Below are 25298 nucleotides of genomic sequence, written 5' to 3' on the forward strand. Positions count from 1 at the left end.
AAGTTACTTAACACTTATATATGACAGTTGCTACATTTAAATATTTCATAATACCTAGTTTGTCTGTAAGAATTTACTATTTCCAGGGCACATGGTTAATTATGCTAATGCTACGCTATTGAGGAGCTGGTGCATGTCTTTTAATTAAACATATCAAATCTAAACAGGTTATATCAGCAATCATGTTAGATTATGTTTATGTGCCCATGAGCTAAATTAGCTACACACCATCTATGCACAGTTATTAAACATAAATTAGTGCTAAATATTTTATTACAAGTTTACAAAATGTTGAACTAACCAGCTGGTACAAGTTGCTGTACTACCACATTTCAATCTGAATTCTTGTAACATGTGACAATCACTAATTGTAAATATATAAAAGTATTTATTGATGCATAATGTTCCAACTAGACATTTAAAGCTAATTCTTCTGTGTTACCAGTGGCTCACGTTAACTGGCTGAAAAATGAGACGTGTTCTGCGGACGCTTTGAGTACCTCAACTGAAATCTTAGTCAAGTCGGTGCGTTTTAGCAGATGTATTAAACCTCCTGACAGGGAAAAGAGAAACCTGGTGTTCCCTATCAGGATAAGGGTTAAGAAAAATATGGTGGACACACCTAGATTACTACAAGGAAAGCATGAGCCACGTACGGATTATAGTATGTTTCTACGACACAGCAGCCCACAGACTGAGCCCATCGAGTGTCATGAAAGGAAAAACCATTACATGTAGTGGTGTGTCACTGAATCCAAAATAATTGAAACTTGAGCTGAAATTTAAAAAAAAAAAAGACTATTTGTAAAATTCAGGCGTTCTACGAGGAAAAATGTGCACATGCATCTCAGCGTTATTCCAAATATGGTGGACGAGAATGACGCAAGGCAGGTTTTGGGCTTCATGACCACTTCATGAAAACATGTTTCCCACCTTGACCGGATTTCCCCCAGTGACCTCCTTGTGGGTTTGTAGCTGCTGGTGTTTGTGAAGTTGCGATGTTTCAATGACACTGTGTTCCAGACTGAGTGTGTGTGTGTCCTCTCTGGGTTTGGATGTACTTCTGGGAAACAAAACTATAACTCATACAACCAACCGCCATCAGGGTGTGTATGAGTAGATTCAAAAATATACTTGCACCAATCTGCGCACGCGCTCACACTTGAATTGCAGCACTGCTCCTAACACTCTTGCATGTTAAATTAAAGGACGGTCACTGTGTGTAAGATGTGCAAATGCAATGTTCGTGTCTTGTTTTAGCAAAAAATGTATTTCTGGCTATTTGTAAGTCCTCGACAAATGGGCCATAACGCACACGTACCCACAGGCCGGCCTGTGATGAGGCCATTCCTCCGCAGTGCTGCAAGACTTTAGAGGAAGTGGAAGTGCAAGGACACACACTTCAGAGGGAAAACATAACATATAACTTCATTTAACGGCTGCAGTTGTCCGTGCTGCAACTATCTGACGTGGAGGTTGAGTGTATTGTTCTCCCACCTTGACCATCCTCGCCGCAGCTGACACCAAGATAACACCGAGACTTCAAAAGGCTTTGAGAGCCACTAGCCAAAACATTACCACCAAGGAAAGAGAAGAGGAAAGGAGGGAGGGAGGAGGTATACGGACCCCTATGAGCACACATACAGTTTAAAACACACATGCAGGGTTGGGAACCCAGATTGTTTTTCATCTTCTGAGAGGAGGCGTAAAATCACAGCAGAGCCCAGAGTCTGAGCGTGGAGGGAAACCCACTCTGTGAACATTAGAGCCTGCTGATTGTAGTGTATTAGAGGAGATTTAAGAGTTTAAGAGCATGAGTGACAAATTCCTTTCTTTACCAAGAAGCCGCCTCTCTCTGGGACAGCCCTGCCTCTGAAGTCAAGTCCTTTAAAGCCCTCCCCCAGCTTTAAGGGGACATAATAGGAAATTTTAGCTGCCGTTCAATTTATCTGCTTCTCTACGGCGGTTTCACACGTCGCTTAACCCGATTTCCCTCTCAAGCTTTTTTGGCGCAAAAATGCCCCTCTTTCTCAAGGGGATTGTCTTTCATTGCCATTACTGCCCAGTATGTTGGACGCAAGCATTTTAATCAGGTGGTGTCTGGTGTTGAAAGACTGCAAGGCAATTGGCAAATGACAATATCACTGGGTGGAAGAATGGGCTCGGGTAGGATGGGCTGAGAGTGTGAGAGCGGGAGAGAGAGGGAGGGAGTGCCCTGCAGTTGGCATCCACTGGCACACACTCCATCCTCTGGCACTCCTGTAGTACATTTGAGCTGGGCAGGGCAGCAGAGTGAGGGAAAAACTTAACCTTGGAAACAGTGTAACAGTCGCACCATTTCAAGCTTTTTAAACATTTGACCTTTTTGTTTTTTTGGACCTTCACTGAGATCTTTGGTTGCTTTGTTACAGACTGTGGTAACCATGGTTTTAGAAACTACTTCAAACATAAATCTGATAGAAACAAAACAAACTCTTCACCAGGCATGTGATCTCTTCTTCTCTGGTGGGAAAGTGTACACAGCGGCACGGAAGAGATCTGATGTTGATCTCGTGAACTCATTGCTACCTTTCTTCAGTGGAAGCAAAAGTTTGATACGATTAAAGACTCTGGAAAAACTGGAAGCATCCATCTTCCTTGACAAGGCAATCAAAACCATTACTTTATCCATGTCCATCACAGCACTTTATACTCATTTTTTTAAAACTTTTAGTTAAAGTACTACACCAGAGGGGGAAGAATGGGCCCTCTGGTGTCCAACTCCAACCCGACCCTCTGGAAGGCTTTGGAAAACATGAAGGAGCGCATACATTATGAACTTCTAACTGTATTTTCATACGTTTTACAGCTTTTTCCATTGATAATGACAACCCTCATGAACCCTCTTCTATACAGAATTTTATATATATATATATATATATATATATATATATATATATATATATATATATATATATATATATATATATGTGTGTCACATCCTTCCTTTTCCTATATGAAGACACCTCAGGGATGCATGTTTAGCTAAATGTCTTTACAGTGACAGATTGGAGAGTCTCACTGGTCCATGATGTAAAAATACTTGAACTACTCTATTACATTTAGCATGCCACATGCTATGGCCTTGAACTACTGGTGTTATTTTACAAATTTGTTCCTTTACAATGACTTTACATTTATTTAGAACTCAGAGGCAACACTGGAGCTGACCTCAAAATGGCCACACATCCTCCTGTTAATATGGTCAAGCTTTATAGCAGAAATGAACGGTTCTATAGCTAAATTTCCTCTTAATGTCAGCTACAAAGAGAGAAACGATTTATGTATTTAGACTCACCACCTAAACTTATGTTAAGGCTTAAAGTTTTCATCCTTGGAAGCACTTTAAAAGCCTGACCTTTGGTAACCGAGTCACCAAACTTCAACTAAACTTGAACGTGTTTGTGGTGCATTTGATTAAATGTACTAACAGACCTTTCAAGAAATCTGTGCTCTAGTTTTGGTGAATAAGATTCTATATTTAGCATTAATTAGCGGGCATCTGTGCATTGCATCCATACAGTTTATGGAGGCCCATTGCTAACAGAGCTTAGTAGCAGCAGACAATACTGTGGATGCTCAGCCTCCTCCTTTAAATGTGGTCACGTCTGGCTGAACTCACGGCTATGATTATAAAGCTAAAGTGGAGGCCTAGCAAACTGTTTATGTGCATCTTTTATATACAGTCTATGGGTGTGAAAAACTGGCAGACTGGAACTCATTTTTGGAGTAATTCTTACTTTCCCCCCTCATTTTATACCCACTCTCTGTACGGTGACCCTCCGAAGAAGGTAAACAACTCTAAAAAATGTTTTCACAGAAAAAGCGAGCTCTCTAAAAACAGTTTGACACAAAACTCAAGTAATCTGATCTTGTGTCGTACGAATTCATTTCCTTCCTTGTTTCAGTCTTGCTTATCATAATAACCGTAGGGTCATAGTATGCTAATCGCTGTCTTCACATTACGTTCTGTTTTCATCGACTCGAACTAAACACAGGATGGCAAGGTCCCCGTAGAGAATTATCAGAGAAAAATCTGTTGAAAATTAAGAAAATGGATACATTTCCAAATGACTTGCTTTTGCAAGACTCAGTTTGGTCAAAAGCAGACATCTATTGATTATTATAAAGTAATTAAGAGCAGTATGGTCCTGTTTGTCCTGCTGCAGCCACACAGTTCTGTCATTACAGAGCTGAATGAAGAGGGAGCGATAAGACCTGTGTGTTTTAGTAAGAGCACAGGTCTGCACATTACAAACTGAGCCTCTGCAGCAGGTGAAGGGGTGTCAGGTCTCCCATTGTGGGGACGGTGAGGGGCAGATGACAGGAATGGGGGTGATCAGTGGGCTGTCAGGGCAATGGGAGAAATCCTGGACACTTCCTGTCACATTCGCTTTGGTGGGAGTTCATTCCTTCAACTCAGCTGCCCACATCTGACAAATTTGTCTTAGACACCCACTCACTTGTACCTGGCCACGTTCAGAGGATTTTTTCCTTTAGTTGATCTATCAGTGTTCACCAGAGCCTCATTAGAAATGGTCTCAGTGAACGGTGGCTGTCAGGAAGCCATTCTTAAGCTACGGAAAGGGGAGAAAAGGTTGAGTTTCGCCAAATTACACGAGAATTGGACTGAAAATCTTATGGAGAGACGAACCAAATCAGAAATATTTGGTCATTATTGTATAAAGAGGAGGTCAGGAGACAGAGCAGTGAATGTCTACAGCCATCTGTAAAGCACGGTGGAGGTTCTGCCATGGCTTTGGGTTGCATTTCAGGCTACCTCTACAATAATCTGCATAAGTTTGAAAACGGTGTTTTCGTCTAAAAACGCTGGTACATACAATTTTTTTTAATCGTTTCCAAAAAGTTGCGGATCCACACTGAAACGGCTGAAAACGCTTATGTTCTGTACTGCGCATGCGTGACACATAAGACAATTCCTGCCTCATTTCTGTCTGCCATTTATTTACTTTCCGGCGCTTTGAAATGTCGCAGCAAATTGTGGAGGAAAAGCTCCAAGTTTTTTAAATGGACTAACAATGAAGTGGAGTTGTTGCTGCGAGTAACACAAAAGTACAAAGTTGCAAAATCGAGCGAGAATATAGACTACAATGCCGTCCTGCATCTTAGTTGAATTGGTCACATGACTGCATCACATGACTAAAATGCGTCATTGTTTTCTAAAGGCTCCGGGTTCACATTCCACACTGCGACGAGAAAACAGCGTTTTCAAATGTGTCCACTTTGGAGAGCGTTTTCAAAAGCTCAGTTTTCTTTGACCAAAAACGCCGTCTCAGTGTGGACGGAAGACCAAAACGGAGAGAAAAAGATGCGTTTTCAAACAAAAACATATTAGTGTGGACGTAGCCTCAGGCAGTGGTGTTCAGGATCTCCTCAAAGTGGAAAAGTACCATCAGATTTTGATGCACCACACAGTACCATCCGGAAAACATCTTACCAATGCCCAATCACAGTGCCATCGCAGTGCCACTATCAGTCATGGCCTTAAGGTTATTGAAGCTGTGTTGGATCATCTTGGTAGAATTCAATGAAACAAAGAAGAAGAGCTTTGAATGTCCTTCAAGAAGTCCAGAGAACTATTCCTTAAATCAATGACAAGAAAGCTGCCTGAGTTCAGGCTGTGCTGAACAATAAAGATGCTCCTGCCACATATTTACTTTCAAACTTGTGAGAGCACAAACTCTGTTTTTCCTGTATATCCATGTATGCTTGCACATGCAGAGTTTTGCAGAATATTGTAGACTTCATCAAGTACCAGAGTTCGTGCTGAAGATCTCTGTGTGAAACACACATACACACACACACCACCTCCTTGAGAAGAACAAGAAGTCTTTCTTGTTCACAGCGTGCGCTGCAGATGCTGCAGGAAGCAAAGGTGTGAGATAGTGAGAGAGGTGCGAAATAAAAACACTTTACAGCCCCGGCTTCCTCTGGTGTCAAGATCAAGAGAAACAACAACAACGGCGAGAAGAGGAAACCAGATAATAAACGTACGAAACCTAGTACGAAACCTCAGCGAGCATTTACACACATATTACGGTGTGGGAGTATTCTGGCAGCCTCATCATCGCAGTCTTGTGTTTATTCAGTCAAACACAAGTAAAAACCGCCTCACCAAGGGGCCAAACAGGCTCCTATCAGTCAATTATGGAAACCTCACCCCACCTATATGTGTTTGTGAACTCTCAGCTTTCTTGTCGTTAAAAGCATGCAGTATAACGTCATCTGCACAGATCTGTCTTTAAATAGCTTATGTTTGTTTTAACAGGCAAAAAGTAAATGCGTGGATTTCTGTACATGAGATAACACACAGATTACTGGCAAACGTCACAATTAGTCATTCTAGAGGTGATTTTATATTCTGATCTGTGACTCACCTCCCAGTGGACACTAAATTCAGGTTTTAGTTCTACATTAAACAAAAAAACTTCAAATGTGCATTACCTTTAAAGCTGATGGAGAAGTGCGCTCCCTTCTAACAATTAAAAATGGCATTTTTATATATTCTCCAAGGTCCTGAAAAGCAAATATAAAGAGAATCCGGCTCTGAGTAAACACAGCCACAGATACTCCCATAGGGGTTGGAGTAAACATTCAACTGACCCACTACTCCTCTCAGATCTAGGTCTGATTACAGATGTTTCACAATAAACGAGGATGCTTAATGAGGCCGATTTACTTCGATATGGTTAGATTGCGAAATACCTACGTTGACACGGTGCATTGCAGTTTTTATCTTAAGAGCACATCACAACCACTACTGTATACTGTAGTGAAAACACTGCACACAGACACACTGCACCAGAGCCTGCAGACACTAGTCATTACTGCAGACATGTGACTTTTTATTTCACACCACCCACCAAATGATTAAAATCTCATTCCCCGGGCTGTCGTTTCGAGTGCAAGACGGTGAAAGCAGCGAAAACACTAATTCTGTCTGTGTGTTTCCACTGGAGGGTGAAATAACTGCCTATTTATTCCAAAAGTAAAGGACCCAGCAGCAAATCAAACCTTGAGTAATTCTCCTCTGCTTTCTGTGTGCTTTACAACAACGTCTGAGTGACACAAACCTCAGGTTTACTGCGCAAGTAAGTGCTGTGCTGCAATAGGAAGAGGCCCATTTCACGAGCGAGCGTCCTTCGGCTCCACCGGGCCATTCGCTTCCGATCAACTGCATCATCCAGTGTAAACAAATGAAAGGCACCATTCTGAACAGCCCGTCGCTGTCTTTACAGTAAGCAAAATAGGTTACTCCAGGTTGTTTGTTTGAATATGGTTCACTGGGATTGGCCTTTAAAATATGGGCCTGTCAATGGAGTCTACTGTATAATGAAAGATAGAACAATTTGCAAAATTTGCATCGTTTTGAAAATCAGTTTGATGTTTCATGGAAAATGCTCAGTCATTTTCTGGTACAGAGCAGAACGGGAACACTGATACCAATCCTGATATCGTTGATGTAAACACAGCATCCACTAGCAGCGGGTTACCTTAGAGCAGGGGTGGGCAACTCCAGGCCTTGAGCGCCGGTGTCCTGCAGGTTTTAGATGTGTCCTTGATCCAACACAGCTGATTTAAATGGCTAAATTAACTCCTCAACATGTGTTGAAGTTCCCCAGACGCCTGGTTGAACTAATCATTTGATTCAGGTGTGCTGACCCAGGGTGATGTCTAAAACCTGCAGGACACTGACCCCCACCTTAAAGCAAAGAACTGAAGTAGGCAGAACATCCTCCTCCCAACCAAAACCCATTAATGTGAATAACTATTCAGAAACATTGGCCTCTTAACCTTGACGTTAAGGCCGATGTCACAGAGTCAAAAGAGTCCAAGATGTTTTAGTAGATCCACCTATGGTATGAATTTCAAAATCCTACGTCACCTTGTTCTCGAGTTATCACGGTTATAAACGTAAATGTCCACACCGAAGTTGCCCGCCCGTCTGGTGGGGTGACCCCTCATGAATACCCCCTGAAACTTGGTGGAGCTCCAGTAAAAGCAGGGCTCTCTACATTTTGATACAGACCCAAATCAACTTTTTAAAAATTGCAAGAAAGAGTACGGTCTTAGAACTCTGTATGGGCATTTGATGGTATTTGACTATTCTTTGAAGCTAGTCGTGGCAAGCCTTAAGCTTTAACTAACTTTTTAACAACTATTCAAGAATCATGACCAGCTCTGATAAGAATGTTTTAGAAAATCTGCACATTTTTATATAAAAAATGAGCAAACTTACATTAAATATTTCATACGTAGATTGACCTGTGTGCTGAGCATTTCACTGTTAATCTGCGTGATACTGCGTGAGCCCTCTTATAGCCCATGTCACAAAGCCCAAATCATCTCAACCGCCCCATCCAAATCCATCTATGCTCTCTATATAAAGTCTTCCCTCTGGTCCTGGCCTAAGTCCGTGACAGTGCTGGAGGTCCAGCGAGGACAAACAGAGTTTGATTTCAGACCTAATTAGTCTAGAGGTATTTGGAAGGTGGTGCCAGTTTGCCAGGGTGGGGGTGGGGTGGGGGACAGTTAGATTTGCTCTTCCTATCCAGGACAATGGTTGTGGGTCGCAGCTCAGGGAAGAAAGTGAGAGTTTATTTGCCAAGTTTCACCATGAGCTCAACAATGTTCGATACATTTCAAGGAAAGTTTCACTAACGCTGGCTAACAGCAGCTAATGCCAGCGTTTATTAACAGAAAAGTTCAGAAAATCCTCACTGTGAGCTTCACTGACTCATCGACTTGTATCGAACTCCTTTCACAAAGTTTTAGACGTCGCCACCTGGCACACTGACAGCAGACTAACATCGCACACTCACTAAAGATGAACGTTCACCACTGTAGCTAAGATGATGCACATGAATTGGGAGAAAACAGAAGTCAGTTGACTAGAATCTGCAATCTACTGATGTCTAATGGTGAGATTTTACACACGGTCCCTTTAAAGTTAATGGACACAAAGGCTTTATGTGTTAATAGTCTAAATCTGTAGGTACAAATCAGTCAGAGTGGACCCTAATCTTTGTTAACAATAAAATCAGATCTGTTACCAAAAGTGAGACTCAACCACCACTTTTATAGCTTTTTAAAGTCCTTATTTAAATATCTGAGACAGAGCACACACACAGTGTTTTTAATCTTTAAACCTCTTCCTTAAATTGGGAAAAGGTTTTTAACATTTCCTTATTTTGTGTGTGTTACGTGTTTGTGTGTGTTGTTGAACCCGGCTCTGTTCCCACATTTCTGCCTGTCCTCCATATCAAAGGGCCCGGAGTCACCGCCTCCATCTGAAGCAGCTCACACCTCAGATACTTGACTCTGCAGTGGCAGGTCATAAAACACACACACTACCCTTCATGTAACACTGGATGGCCTGAAGGGAATGAGAAAGGCACAAATAGACACACACACACACACTCTCACAGACACAAACACAGTAAAGCTGGGTTTTTCCACTGGCACTGCACTATATACTGTGTGTATGGTGTGGAAAAGCATGCAGCACTATTCCTATGCTCTTGGCGCTCTGACTGCAGCGTTAAGGGTTGAGATATTATATTGGTCACCGGGCCAAAGGACTCGCTGCCAGCATCGGGTCTCTGGAGAGGCGGCAGAGAACTTCACCGTTTCAACAACATGTCACTTTGACATTAAAAGCTACCTTAAGCACCATGGTCGTGTTGTACTCAAACAGTCTTTTAGCCACAGGTCTGTCATGTTTACACCAGCACTGAGGATGTGAGCATTTTCTGCGATATTCTCCTGAATCACAGGTGTCGCCACTCAGAGAAAACCTTCATATCAGTGCGGGTGAAGGAGAAGAAGAAGTCAAAGCCTTTGTGCAAGGTTACATATTCAGAGGCAGACGATGGCGGAAACAACACCAGACTTTTGCCATTTTAGTTAAAAGACTGATCACAAATAAATCAAATGATAAAACAACTTTAATTGGCCTCACAGCCTGCTGCAAAGTCAGCAGCTCAGGATTAATTTAGCACTCCAGGTTAATTCCTTCTTCTCATGTGACCTATACGGTCTAACACAAGGCACAGTGGCACAGTGGCACACACACACACACACACACACACACACACACACACACACACAGTGCATGTGTTCTTCTGGTCATGATGACTTCATTAAATCTGCCTTGGTACTGCCAAAGCACCATGATGTTCTTCAAGCTAACTGCCGCAGATATAATTTTAGAACATTTCTAAGCTTTAAAAGAAGAAAGATGACATATTTTCCCAAGAAAGGAGTTTAAAAAAAAGATAATCAATGGGATGTGATTCTTCTTTGGTTTTCTGCTGTTTTTCATTTGCATGAGGAATTTGACTTCCTTGGCCAAGTCGTCCAATCATCTGGTACAAGATCACCAATTTACCGTCTCATTTCTTCCCTTTGTGTGCTGCGCGCTGCATTCCTGCAGTGCGTACGACACGTGCTTGGATAAACTAGGAATTCATTGCAATTTTTATGATCTTGGCGGTCAGAGCAGATTTTTGAATGGCTTGGCTGGAGCGTGAAAGGTCACACAGTAGAGTGGAGGCAAACACTCACACTTGTTTTTGTTCCTTCCCCATCGTCCATGAGGAAATGTAAGGTATTTTACGGTAAGTGCCAGACTCAGCGCCTCGCCCACATGCAAAAAGCTGTCATCTCCAAATGAGCGCTGGACAGAGGAGAACGCCCCCCCACACACACACACTGGGACACCCACTCTGTAATTATGCCTATTGTGTTCCTTTCCTGTTGCACAGAAAGAAAAAATCTCCATCTTAGTCACGCTGTGCTGCTGACCTCCTATCTGATTTTTTTTTTAGCTTACAGCTTATCTGACCCAGTCTGGCCTTATATACATAAACACTTATAGCACACACACAGACACACACGCACGCACAGTGCCTTTGCATAAATACTGGTATCAAAACACTTCCAGGGATTTTGAGTTGGTTTCCTTGGTACTGAGAAAATTTGGATTTTTTGACTCTTTGCTTTTACGGCCACCAAATGAAATAAAAACAGCAAACTGAAATAAAGAAAACCCCGTCACTTATCAGCCTTCGGCTAAACCACAGTTCGGGTTGAGTCTTCCCCCATGACTATGTCCCCCTCCCCCCACCAAATCTACAAACAGTGTTGCCATCAGACCTTTTTTTTTTTTTTTTTTTTTTAAATTGTTTTATTTTTTCAGGCTCTCATTGTATCTCGTTGTTACAAGATGCTATCAATGAGGAAAGACACAATAAGGGTGGCTCCTGCAGGGAAGCTGGGAAAATACAGGAAGTGAGTGTTGTGAGGACAGGAAGTCACAGTAAAGCTGTTTGTGAGGGAGCAGCCAGCTGTCAGTCCTCTCAGATAAGTGAGGATAAGAGCGGCACTGGGGTGAATCGGTCTTACCGTTCAGTAAGGCCGGCCGTCGCACAAGTTCTTCAGAACGCAGCCCTCAGACATTCCAGAAACAATGACACATGACCACAAAAGACACACACACACACACACGCACACAGTCCTAACTCTCGCAAACTGTCAATCTTAGAATTAGCGCCCTTCGTTCCAGGAATGCTCCCCAACCCTTCGTGCAAAATGATGTCATCGGCCCTTTTTAACATTAGCATGTGTCTGTGGTGCTTTTTGTTAGTGTGTGTCTGTTTATATATACACATGCATTATGTATTATTGTTGGTTTGGTGTTAGGGCCCAGTAATTTAACTTTTATTTCATGTAGTCTGTAGCCAACACGGGCAAGCCCGGGCCATAAGAGAAATGTGGGTGTAAGCCAGGAGGCTCTGACTTGGTTTTATTCTTGGACTAGAGTAGCTTTGCATAATTCACAGTTCAAAATTAGCCTTATTTATCTCATAAGGGGTCCTGATGCAGACGTTTGTTTCATCTACTTTCTGAAATGAGCCGTTTCGACTCCCTCTTACATCCCTTCAGCCCAGCTTTGTTCTGACTGACTGTCAAAAACACCTTAACGGCAGGTGGGTAAGGTTTCTGTGCCTGAGATCGTGTTACGAAGATCCATTCTTAGTGACGACATCGAGAACCAGGAGTAGAAAAAAACTGTGTCAAACAGAGTTCAGAGCTTTTAGCTCACGGGGACTTAAAACTGAACTTTCATTTACTGAGCTTTTAATGTGAGCAGTCACCATGGTAACAGAAAATATGGAAAAGATCCTAATGATTTCTGATCTGAACACCAAGACAGAAAAACATTGGCCAGTTTGATAAATTACTATAAAACAGAAATCATAAAAAAAAAAGAGACTTCAGAACTTCACTAAGAATAATTTGATCTTTAAGTTTTTTTCATTATCACAACAGCTGAAAGCTGTCTCTATATTTCTTTAGCACACTCAAACTAGAAGTGTTAACAGCTAATTCTACGGTAGCCCTGAAAGGTCAAATGCTCTCCAACAAGAAAAATACTCCCAAAGCACTCAAAACGCAACACATATGGAATAAAACACAACGTCATGTTGTTGTGTCTCCAAAAACACTTTCTTTTGTTTTATAAGTTTTTGTTTTTTTCCTTGTTCTACTGTGTTTTATTCAACTTCATTAGTGTTGATTTTTTTCTATTTGTGTTGTATTTTGTGAAATTCAACAGGTTCAGTGAAAATAACCTCAGGGCCACCGTATATTTCAGCTTACTTACAGTACCAGTTTGACATAATAGAAACTAAAAGCAGCTTAAAAACAAGAAAAAAGGCTCAAAGTGAACAGCAGTATTTATTGACCTGCAGCAGCTACACTGACCCACTGATGTCACTGCATGTGACATGTGTCCATGCCAACTGACTGTTAGCACGAATCCATCTATGAAGTTATTTGATGACTTCTGTTGTTTTTAGCAAAATTTATAAGAGGATTTTTAAAAAGTAGATAAAGAACTGACAGATTTATTATGAATAACCATGCCATGACTCTGGATGGGTTTTAAACTACAGGAGGACCGGATAGGTCACAGAACAACAGCAGTTAAATGCGGCTGTAATTATTACTGGCCAGGGAGTTAAAAATAACCCACATACTCACTCTGCATGATACTGAAGTCACTAAGCACTGCAGGTAATAACAAAATCCACCCACCCAAGTTTTTAAATAGTGCTGGGTACACGTTTATATTAGTTAGTCTGCAAGGACATGCTTATGCACAGCTGTTAGCGTGTACCTGTACTGAGCAGACGAGCTGGCACGTTAAAGATGAAGTCAGACGCTGAATCTCGGACTTCTTGGTCTTCGTCCTGCAGCAGCACGAACAGACTCCTCCACAGTGAAACTGTCGTGGACAGACCTGCCACAGCACACACACACGGACAGATAGATACTCATACACAAGGTCATCAGCCACAAGCAGCCTCTCACATCAAAGCAAACTTCAGGCTGTTACATTACTGAGGCTCACCCAGTGGCAGACGAGGGCTGGTCAGCAGGGTGGACGTACATTTGACCAGCACCCTTGCGGCCGCCAGCTTGACCTCCGCTGGTCGCTCCTCGCTGCAGCACGAGCACACCAACGCCCCCCACTGAGCGAAACAAGCTACTGCACTCAAACTCTAGATGGTAGATTAATTAGAAAAATACAGTTCAGCTATATATGAATGAGGAAGTTTAACCCACTTCTCACAGATGTATTTGCCACTTGAGCACAAATACAAATACAGTTCCACCAAAGAACAAAGTAAGAAAATGATAACGGCAAGCTTCACATTTTTGTCCACAGCAAGAACATATTTTTCATTCAGAGCATATGGTGGCTGGTGTATGCTTACTGTGAATACCTTGGGACATTGATAAAATAGAAAAGAAAGGATGTGCTATGCTAAAACCCCCCACAACAGTTCGTGAAAGATCTCAGAGCTAAAGAAGCTTTGTAATAATTCCCAGGGATCCAGAGTCTTGCAGAGTCCATAACGCTTGTCGTGGAATAGAGACGGGCATCGGTGCACACACGATGGTTAACCTGCACATCTGTGAAGGCACCATTAATGCTAAACAACATACAGATTATGCTAGTATCCAGATGGTGTCTCTTTCATGGAACACCTTTTTTATTTCAGCAAGGAAATGCCAAACCACATTCTGGTTGTATTCCAGTAAAACGGATAAAAAAAGAGAACTGGTTCTAAACTGGTCTGCCTGCAATCTAAACTTGCTATGCACTGATAACATTTTGGGCTTTATCAAACAATAACACAGCAGAAAGGTTGCACTGTAAGTAAATGGGAAAACATCCTATGTACTCATCTAACGCATCCAGTCTTGCTAAAAGAACGTATTTATGCAGAATAACCATTTTAATTTGGTGAAGCAATATAATGTATTAGTTGAATGTTACCAATACTTCCCCCATATTGGAACCATTGATCTGTAGTAAAGGCATTAATCACTAAAGTAGCAGCTAGCTACAACTAAAAGGGACCAGGACAAGGCTGAAGGCTGGTGGTAACAACCTCCACGCCTCAGATTCTTTGCAGGATTACTACACAGCTGATGATGATGAGCTGGTCGTTACCTGCGGGTCAGAGTTCACCAGCCGAATCCCCAGTTGCGAGGCCAACGTCAGGGCAGCACAGTGGAGCTCCACGCTTGAAAACACAAAACCACATCAACTTCAAAACGGCCCATGCAAACAGTTTGCAGCTTTTACTCTAAAATATTTGTTAGATTTGCAGAAAAAGTGACATTTTTTAGTTATTTTTATTTGAGTGAATCGGCCCTTAAATTTGAAACATTTGCACAGTGACAGCATAACGTGCTCCTCAGGTTGTTCTGTGGAAATCATTACCCAAGGCTGCGGCGCCGTCAGCCACACACACACACACACACACACCTCTCAACTGTATTGACTTACAGTCCACAAAAGAAGTGTGCTGGTACTCACCACTACATTATGGGTCACAATAGCCCGAGTGCTATTAAATCACACGGCAGACAAGGGCAGCCAGCAACCCGATCTCATCCCTCCCCGGCTCTAATCATAACCTTGGGGCCACTCCGAAGGGAAAGTGGATCCCCGGGTCCAGAGATTGTGGCCAGGAAAAGGCTTTGCAGGGCTAAAAGCCTTTGTAATCCAATCCTTATTCAAGCCTGTATTCTCTTGTCAGGGGTGAGAAAAGTACAGCAGTGGCTTGTCAAGAAAAGGGGCATGTGTGTGTGTCTCTGTGTGTGTGCCAATGCATGTCAAAGGGGCTTAAGTACGAGCACATACACACGAATACTGGAAGAGAGTGTGCCAAAATTGGTTTGTGGTCAAATGCAGAGACGGGCCAGTGACTCATAATCTTTGACAAAAATAATGCTTTTAGCATGAGAGGTGTGAATAATCTAACGTAGGAATAATGGCGTGATGAAGGTCTTTGAGAGTACAGATATCAGCTTTCATCCACTTTTTTTTTAATAACGTTAAACTACCCGTCTCTCTGGCTGGGGGACACTTAAGTTATCAAAACACTTCAGCGGTACGCAGCTAACCACGCAAACATCCTGCAGAGAGGACCCTTCAGGTGCGCCCAGGTGCGGGGTTAAGGTGCAGCCAGTGAACCTGTGTGTCACTCCTTCATGGATTCCGGCTCCGAATGAGCCCCGACAACCTGACGGCGACAGCAGTGTGAGGGCTCTTTCACGAGCCGGAGAGAGGAAGGGAAAAAAAACAGAAAGAAGAAAAACAGAAAATGGAGGAGGAGGAGTGTGTGGTTGCATCTTTGCCCTGTAGTACATTCACGTCTCCATCCATCACATTTAAAAGCTGCCCTGGGATTTACTTGGGAACTGTTTTGACAGCAGGTTTTCAGTTAGGACTCACACAGTTGCCTCCCTTTATAACGAATGTAAGTTTGAGAGGGACCCAGCAGGGCCCGTATGAACGTAGAGAGTAGCTGTAGCTGTCTCCTGTATCAATAACATGTACGAACATAACTTAAGAATGAGAAACGCTGTTAATTATGCATTAAAAGTGGGATTTTGAGGGTTAGCAGCACTGTAAATTTCTGCAGTTCAACGTTGTTTACGAGAATTTGAATGCAGCGCAGAAAACCTCTTGGAACTGCCGGGAATTGATGTGGAATTTCACACAGCTGAAAAGCTCCCCCGTTCACTCCCAGCCCCTCCAGGCCTAGATGAGGCTATAAGTGTTTTGAGTTACAGGACGCAGACTTCACAGGCTGTAAACAGCTGTGAACTCTGGGAAATCAGTGAGGTTTGTGGGTAATCATGGGGCTGAAATTCTCTACTTCAGACTCACTGTGACGATGTCAGAGATGGATGTCAGGGCGATGAAAACCACAAGAACCAGAACTTAGACACGACGTCTGAGTTCAAGGGTCAGGAGTAAATCTTTACGGATTCTGAACAGAAATCAAACGATACACAGTGAAATAAATATTTGTCTTCAGGCCCTCTATCTTTACTCGGATGGACACAGGTCACCACGGTTTTCCGTGTTTTCCAGAAGGTCATAGTACCTGGCACCAGGTACTTTTTTCATACCTGCTCTGCCAGGGTTGTTAGACTGCATGCCACCGATTGGCTGGTCAGTAGCGTCACTCCACGAGTCATTAGAGTGTCTCGTTCCCAAAAATCAAAACCGCCATTCTTGAAACTCGACAACGATGGAAATGGCTACAAAAAACAACGCAGTCTGACGAAAAGCCACAAGCTGAGCAGCAGGTAACGCGTCGCTGTTCGTGTAGCATATTAATTAGGTCATGGGATGCTCAGCAGCGCTGCTATGATGACAGCCACGTACATTAGGTAGTACTGGATTGTAATGGAAAACCAGTCAACCCAGTTGCTGCCGAACAAACAGCAGTCTTCTGGGCCAAATATTAGCAGAACGTCAAAAACTGCTGCACGAGTTATCAGGTGTCTGTGACGACCATCTAAGGAGGAAACCTGCTAGCCAAGCTTGCTATAACCTTAATTCAATGTAATCTTATTTATAAAGCGCCTACAGCAACAATCGGTTCAAGAAGCTTTATATAAAAAGGTAAAGACCCTACAATAATGACCCCTTTATGAGTAAGCACGTGGTGACAGCGGGAAGGAAAAACTCCCTTTTAATAGGAAGAAACCTCCGACAGAACGAGACTCGGGGAACTATCCCGATCATCTGCTACAACCAGGTGGGACAGCTAATCACTTAGCGCGTCTACCTCTTATCGAAATATGATCACTTCTGACATCACGGGGCGGTGTCCATCTTTTATATACAGTAGTTCTTTTTACTGACCTGTGAGCAGAGTTCTGAGCCAATGTTAGGAGGTGCAACAAAACCTCCTCCAGGGACAAAACCCTTGCACCATCCTTCCACGGAAGCTCATCGCTGGAGCTCAGCACACACAAAACCTGCAGGACCTGAGAGGAGGAACGACATGACAGAGACAGCAGGAAGAGCGAGTAAGTAAGATACTTAAGCAAGATACACACTGATGTCATCAAATGATCCTTTTTCACCTCTCTGCCTCACGTACACACACATTACCAGAGCTACTGGTGAGGGAAGTTGCTCAGCGTCATCCATCAGCAGAGCTTTGGTGTCCTCTCTGCAGTGCTGCTGGCAAGTTGCCCCAAGGGTATTTTTACCTTTCTAGTCAGATCCTCCCTATGCACACCCTAACCACGGGTACACAGCTGCCCCACACACACACACACACACACAAATACCTTCATGTGTGCGGGTGAGCACGGCAGGCACTAAGAGGTCTTGTGTCTACTTTTTGCATCTTAACCTTGTGATTTTTACTGTGCCCAGTCACTCGTACAGAGAGGCAGGCAGCTCACTGAGCACGAGGCGGGAAAGACCTGTTTTTTTCCGCCGCGCTAGACGCCTGTTAAAACACACATCCAGGCGAGAACACATGTTGACATTCCAGCTATCTCAATGATTATTATTCCTTTCAAGGCTCCAACCTGTTATTAGAGCTTTAAAATAAAGCTCACTTTATAAGATCTGTGTGGGCAGAGGGCAGGGCGAGCGGGTGCATGCAGCGTCTGTGTGTAAACATCTGCCTGCGTACTGCACTTTATGCATGTGAGCACTGAAACATCGAGGGAGCGAGGTGGGCCCGTGAGGTTTCTACGCCGTCATTCTGACTGATTGATCTGATACTAATCAGTTACCAACAAACACTGATTACATCACGGCTGATCAGAGAGAAGTCACAAAGTTGCTGTTATTAATCTATTTGGCGAATTTAAAAGCTGTTTTTATTACACCGTCAATGAAAGTAACGTGGTGCAAGAGGGGAGAATAATACTGAAACACACAGATAATTATGAACTCTTTTTCATTCTGCGAAGCATCTTTAAGCTTTGTTTCATTTTATCGTAATTATGTTGCATCGTGAGACTTTAATTAGCTTTTTCTCAGAGGACATTCTTCATGCAGAGGATATCTGCATGAAGAATGTCACAAAAAGCTGATGAGACAGGATTTTGTTATTCTTATGCCACCATTTATTACATTTTCCAGGTCCACAAACATTTTCCAACATAAATAAATCTGTATGTGAACGACTGACCTTGTTGGACCTTTAAAATCCTCTCTCATTGTAAGCACAAGGACACTTTGTTGAGGTACCATTCATGCAATTTACTGCATGTTGCAATAATAGATTTTATTAACTTTACAGGTAAAAACACTGAGCTAAGCTGGCTACGTTAGCACTGCAAAGTAGCAGAATGGTGAACACTGTGAGGCAGATCATTTGAAACTAAATCAGCACCAATAGTGGACTTTGTCTCAACAAAAACACAAATTACGCTAAAATTAAATCAACCCAATTATGTAATGAAGTGGAAAATAGCTTGCTAGCATATCTGCCTTCATAGCAATGTTTTGCAGTCATTCAGTTACAGCATACTGCCCCCAAATGGCCTAAAAAGTCTATTTAGCTTTAAGCAAACTGCACACACACTGGCTCAAGAGCGCTAACCTATAAAAACAATAGCTCATCGTGTACACATAGATAATGATAATGACAGATAATAGTGTCCATATTTCAGACTCCTGTTAAAAAGTCACTTTGTGGCACAAAGCAGAGTCCAATACATACAACAGCTCATTTGTACTCGTCAGGGAGGTTGTGGTGGGCGTAGCCTATTCCATAGACAATATTTCATCAAGTCTATTGGTTCCTTTCAACTCCAGTGAGAGTCAGTAAATCACTGGCCAAGAAATGCCAAGACAGTGTCATTATTCATTTGGCCGCAGCATTTCTCTTTCTTTATTGCTTCATTAACTGAAAAACTTCCAATATATATAATATAACCCCCCCCCCCCCCCCCTTTGCAGTACTAATGGGATTATTTTAGTTGTAATCACAGCCATCGAGTGTGTATTTTTCACTGTTCATCCACCCGCCTGTCTGCTAACCCCGACAGCTGCTCTGACCATCTCTGCTGCTTCAGACTTTTACGGCCCGCTTTAACAAGCTCCCGTCTTGCGACATACTCGGCTGCCCACATACTCAAATATACACAGTCACAGTAAAGCATGCCGGCCCAGGCGAACAGACTTTCATAGCTGTAACATGCAAATAAATAGTGACGCCCACCCTGCATGAACAGGCACATTTGTAGTTTCCTGCTATAGTCTGTCCTGCAGGTCTAAAGAACTAGACCAGAGTCCATATATCTGCACGAGTCCTGAAAAGAACACAACTTTCCCTCAGCAGCTTTCCCATAATGCTTCACTGCAGATTAGGTTGAGCTATGGCAACTGGCCCATTGGGTTGGTGCGTCTATGGCGCAGAGGAGGCTCCACTTAACAGGCCCGACACATTAAACGTTAACTGCTGGCCTGTAAAGCAAAGCCTGGAGAAGAACGAACCCAAGCAGACACATGCCAGTCTGCAGCGCTGAAGTGCACAGCAGCGCCGAGTGCTGTCAGCTCTGCAGGGGTGTTAACGACAGACGTGACAGAGCGGGTCCGCTGGCAGCCTGTCCTCTTTGGGAAGAAATACAACCTTCTGTCCCCAAACAGGAAATAGGTCGCATTTTCCTCTCCAAAACCTGTTAGCGTGGAAAGCTACCAAGCCTCTCAAGAGTCAGTGTAAGTAAGTGAGCGAGTGAGTGAACCAGCTCACTGCAAGTGTGCTTGGCGTTTCCCCCTGTGGCCGATTAGCCTCTCACGCAAGGCTCTGCGAGATGGATTGGGATTTTAATCAGTTTGTAACCAGTGTCGCTGTGATTCAGGGAAACTGTGTCAGACAGAAAAAAGGCGCTCACCATTGTGTGATGTTAGAACTTTAAGATTATGCTGCTGCTGGCAGCAGGCGTCCACATATATATAAAACAACTAGACATGTATACAGGCTCCCAAACAAAAAACACAACAAACAAATGAAACTCCTAGAATACGTTTGTGTAAATCTGTGTGTGTGTGGTCTCACCTTGGCCAAACACTGTGGGTGAGTCTCATGAAGAGCCAGACTGGTCAGGTTAGACTGGGTGGTCTCATCCAGCCACTCAGGCCTCCTCTTCCTTTCCTCCTCCTCTTCCTCCTCCAGCTTCCTCAGTAGCCCCTCTACTGCCAGCTCCCTCACCTCGTACTGCGGGCACTGCAGCAGATGGTCCAGGAGCTTGGTCTTCAGCTGGGGGCCGTCCCAGAGCTCAGGGAACTCCACACCTGCGCTGAGGCCCACCCGAGCCAGGCTGAGGAGGTACTGGGTGCTGCCAGGCCCAAAGGTGGCAGAGGAATTGCAGGAAGTGACCAGTTCTGAGGCCGTGAGGACGGACAGAGTCTTCTGACGGAGTGTGCCGACCTCTGAATCTGACAAACGCATGAAACATAATATTAGCTGACAGCAACAAACAGTTATTTAAAAGTCATTTTTATTCCAAACTTACAAAGTCAAACTTTTTAGAAACACTGCCATGTAAATTAAAACCGCCCATGTTATCTTCTGTCAGCATTCATCTGATGATATCATGCTACAACGCTTTGGTTTAGTGCCACAAACCCACACAGAGCAACCCATTAATAATGCCAGCTGGCTCCTAAATGACTAACCAGCAAACATTTCCCAAACAGCATGGTGTATGTACAAACAGGAATCAGATGAGAGATACAAGTTACTGGAAATACCAGTTTCAAATAGGCCTCCGGAGCTCTGTCACACCTCAAAGTTGTGCAACACTGATACAAAAATAGCCCATCACACAACCTACAATATGATTTTATTTCTCGTCTCCATTGCTGCCTCTGGTTCAGATCCAGTATTCCTTTGAAAAAGGCCAAGTTCCTCTTAGAAGGTAGATCTGGTTTCCAAGTGCCTCTTTATCCTACTTGGCACCAAGTAAGCATTAGCCAGTTTCTACCAACATGCCTTTGCTGTAAGGGCTTGTTGCTATCAGCGGTCAAGCTAAAGCATTTTCATGAGTGTCTAATATGGTATTGATTGATTCATGACTTTTTGCGAGGTCACAGTAACATTATCACAGTGTCACAAAGCCTCATGGTAGTTGTAGTCTTGCTCCCAGTGCACACAAAGTGAGAATCTACAGGATAGATAACCCTCTTAAAGCAGCCCATTGGTCGAGTTCACACTCATGATCTTGTTCTCTTTAGAGCTGTGTTTTTCATAGTTCTGTTTGTTGACATCCTGTCAGTGTGTACTTGATGCTTGGGCTCTCCTTCCCAAAGGAAGACTGTTCAGTGACGTCAGAGATAACATACGAGGAGGACCGCGACACTAAAAGAATCCTGGATGGAAATCTACCGGAGAATTCCGAAAAACTATGATGGATGTCTCCCGACTCGGCCAATGCCAAGACTTTGTTAATTGGCAAGAAATAAAAACTCTAATTTGCCTTTTCAGACACACCAACCTGGTCCTTGGAGTAACTCTGAATCACGACTGAAAGAGAGCAGGCGATACAAGTTTCCTCCAAAATGTGGCTCGCCTTATCCTTAGTTTTCCAGGCATACTGTATCTACCCTAGGATAGACCCACAACACGCTGGGAAGACTATGTATCTCACCTGGTTTGGGAACACCTTGAATGCAGGTGTACCTTGAATGTACCCCCCAAACTCTCCTTCTTCCCGTTATTATTTTCAGACACTACAATTTCTAAGCAGTTGTATTGCAGTCCGATTTCTCCACAAGCTAAACACACACACACACACACACCCCTTTGTGATGTGAACAGATGCATACAACAGGCCAAGCTGAAGAAGCCAGTGTCGTCTGTTCCTGTCTATTTTGACTTTTATTGGAAAGACTGCGTCAGTGTCTGTTTGGAAAAGCCCATGGCTGTGCCAGCCCGGCCACCTGTGAACACGCACCCTCGAGGAATGATGGACACACATGTGCACACATACGCGCACACTTCCTGTGAAATATAAGAAGAATCCAGAGGCGGGGCAGCAATATAGTAACCCAATGCCATGCTAACACTGTGCTCCTCCCTACAGTACTGTTTCAAGACTCCACACAGACCCTGCTTTGACAGCCAACTCAATTAGTTTAACACACACACACACACACACACACACACACACACACACACACACACAGAAAGCTTATGAAAGCCAGCGCAACTCAATCTGGCCCCACAGCGCCACTCAAAATGTGGCTTGACAAAAGAGCGGGAAATGCCGCATTCCTCCAGAGATGGGCTGGGTTACCGTAGAGATGGCCAGGTTATTATGGAACCTGATCCTCAAAGGGGGGTCCGAGGCCAAATAAGCATAGCCTAATGGTTATAATGGCGGGGGTAAGGGCACAGTAATGACACCGATGATGAAGGGAGGAAAGAGAAGAGGATGACTCAAGGAGAAAGGGTGCGTGTCAAAAAGAAAACAGCTGTCGGTCAAGGTGGAACGAAGTGAAAAACTGTGTGTGTGCGTCAAAGGGTTTTAAAAACAGCATGTTGCCATTTGCTTGTCATATGCTGATACAGTCAACTATAATGCTCCGATCCTAGACAGACGACAACGCTACACGCACTGACGGCGAGCAACCTGAGACGCAAGAAAGCACAAAAATATGTTGAGTGAAGGTCAGCAGAGAAGAAAAAGGAGAAACTGAAAAATCCCAAACCAGGGAGGAAAGGACAGAGCGAGAGAGGAAAAACATCATTAGTCAGGATGCAAAGCTGCTTTTTTATGATGGTCTTTATTAAAACTAGAGTGGCGGAGGAGGCAGGAGCAGCCAAGCGTTGCCCCAGTAAATGAAAGGCGTTCCTGTGAGGGCCATTTCACTGCGATTTTTCATGGCTGATCATAAATAGCCATTGTTCTCCCACAGCTGTGTTTATTTAAAATCGGTGTCTGCACTTGTGTCTCTTCATTACGCTCGTGTGCAAACCTGCAGCTGGACCGTGGCCAGACTCCATTAAGCCGTATTACCGTGTGATATTTCGGGATGCTCTGGGATGAGGTCGGGCTCGTGTGACTGCAGCTTGAGAACGGGGTTAATAAACGACACGTAAATGCAGGTCTTAGCAAAGAGCTTTAGTGCAACGTGATGGTGAATTTCACACATTTACAGACTGCTCAAAAGAATGTAAACTACTTATGGAATTAACTGTGAATTTTTAGCCATATTAGCAGCATGGCTCTAATGATGGCGGCGCCGATTGTTCAAGCCGGAAATATAAAAAACTATTAAATGGAATGGGATGAACAATATGTTAGGTATTGTTAATCAAATGACCCGTGAGCTATTTTGCCATCACATTAACTAATTGAAAATAATTTTAATCTAACATCCCAAGTTTTGTCTCAACATCAGTTCAGAAGCCCGTGACCAGGGCAGATCCCAAGATTTTTAGAGCCCACCGGCCAGAAAATGTGCTGGGGCCCCCCCACTGCCTCAAACCACCATCTGAATATGTACCCAACCACCAAGTCCTTATTAGTCCTTTAACAACACTTCCTGTGCTAAAATAAGATTAAGCCCTTCTGCCGAAGTGATTAAACCCACCTTCATTGGGATTTTTAAAAACCTTTTAACCCTTTTTGATAAATTATTACATTAATTTTCTGTTTATTGACTAACAGATTAAGTGAATAGTTAATGCAGCACTTTTAGCTGCTCCCTTACTCCAAAGGGGTTGCAGCCATGGATGGATCCCCATATTTTGACCTGACAAAGCCTGATGCAAAGCTCCAGGTCTGAGACCATCACAGAGTATGCTCCTATTCTTAAATCAGGGATCTTTTGCCTGTCTGATATTAGCATTAACCACGAAACCACACAGCAATATTAGTAACTGATGCAGCGCTACTACTTTATTTAATTCAAATGCCATCCGCCTCCACATTATTTTGTATCTAGCATCAAGCCGCAATCTTCAGGTCTAAAAAAAAATTAAGCTAACGTGAAACACCAAAAACTGCACTTCCTCAAATGGCCACTTGAGGCTTCATCCCAAACAATTACAGCATAACAAAGTGAATCTTTGCCATGCTGTAATTTTATTTAATGGCTTGTAGGGGGCAACTCCTTCAACTGCAAAAAGACATCTGGTTGTATATTAAACTGTTTGGAGAGACCCCGTGGCTACTTAAGGTGCAACCTTTGTAAACACCCTCCTGATGACTTTATGGGCTCGGCTGCAAGTTTCAGGTCTTACTGAATAACATGAAGCTCGTTATGTGATCATCATCATTCTGAGAAACAGAAAGGAAGATGGACTAATGATCATCACAACTTAATAGTCAATAAGTGCGTGGTGTTGCAAGTTTCTCAGACGGAGACACCCTTCGCTTGTTTAGCACATACAGTTTTAAAACACAGACAGCAACGGTGAAAACACTCCAAGTTTGATAACAAGACTTCATTAATCACTGGGTGACATGGTACAATCATATATTTAGCACTATATAGATTAGCATGCTATTTATTACATGCAATGTGCAAAATCAAGATGGTCCTCTGTTAAACATTAGCATTTAGCTTAAAGCACCGCTACACCCTCACAAACTGTTAGCATGACTGTAGGCTCTTGAAAGCTCTACAGATTTGTGCTGAATATTTGGCTCCAAGGAGCAACCTGATATCTCTAATAATCAAGGGGAGGCAAACAGTGGGGAAGCGGCTCACCATCTCTCTTGTCTGAGCAGGACCACCAGAACAGTTCAATTTCTGGGCTCAGAGTGTGCAAAGACATACGAATGAAGAGAATGCTAACCACAGTAAAGCAAACATCGATCAAGGTCTGTGGTTATGCTGATTTCCCCTGCATATCTGTCATGTTTTAGTACATGAAATTCAA

At 43.2% G+C, this 25298-nt stretch overlaps 1 protein-coding gene across 4 annotated transcripts in view; it reads right to left on the bottom strand.

Annotated features, from left to right (window-relative positions):
• Positions 1–25298, bottom strand: part of thada (THADA armadillo repeat containing) — a 116341-nt gene that overhangs the window by 5657 nt on the left and 85386 nt on the right. For 3 of the 4 annotated variants that reach the window (XM_084947770.1, XM_084947769.1, XM_084947771.1), the window contains 5 exons: positions 20466–20845; positions 17303–17427; positions 14588–14660; positions 13478–13628; positions 13244–13366 (listed from right to left, as the gene is read on the bottom strand). In XM_084947770.1, the coding sequence (XP_084803896.1) occupies positions 13244–13366; positions 13478–13628; positions 14588–14660; positions 17303–17427; positions 20466–20845 (852 nt within the window). Of the gene's footprint in view, positions 1–13243; positions 13367–13477; positions 13629–14587; positions 14661–14956; positions 17428–20465; positions 20846–25298 lie in introns of those variants that run through there. The other variant, XR_014801905.1, reaches the window with a different exon arrangement.

This window comes from Perissodus microlepis, chromosome 13, assembly GCF_051167445.1.
Source record: "Perissodus microlepis isolate ML-2025 ecotype Zambia chromosome 13, ASM5116744v1, whole genome shotgun sequence".
Lineage (NCBI taxonomy): Eukaryota > Metazoa > Chordata > Actinopteri > Cichliformes > Cichlidae > Perissodus > Perissodus microlepis.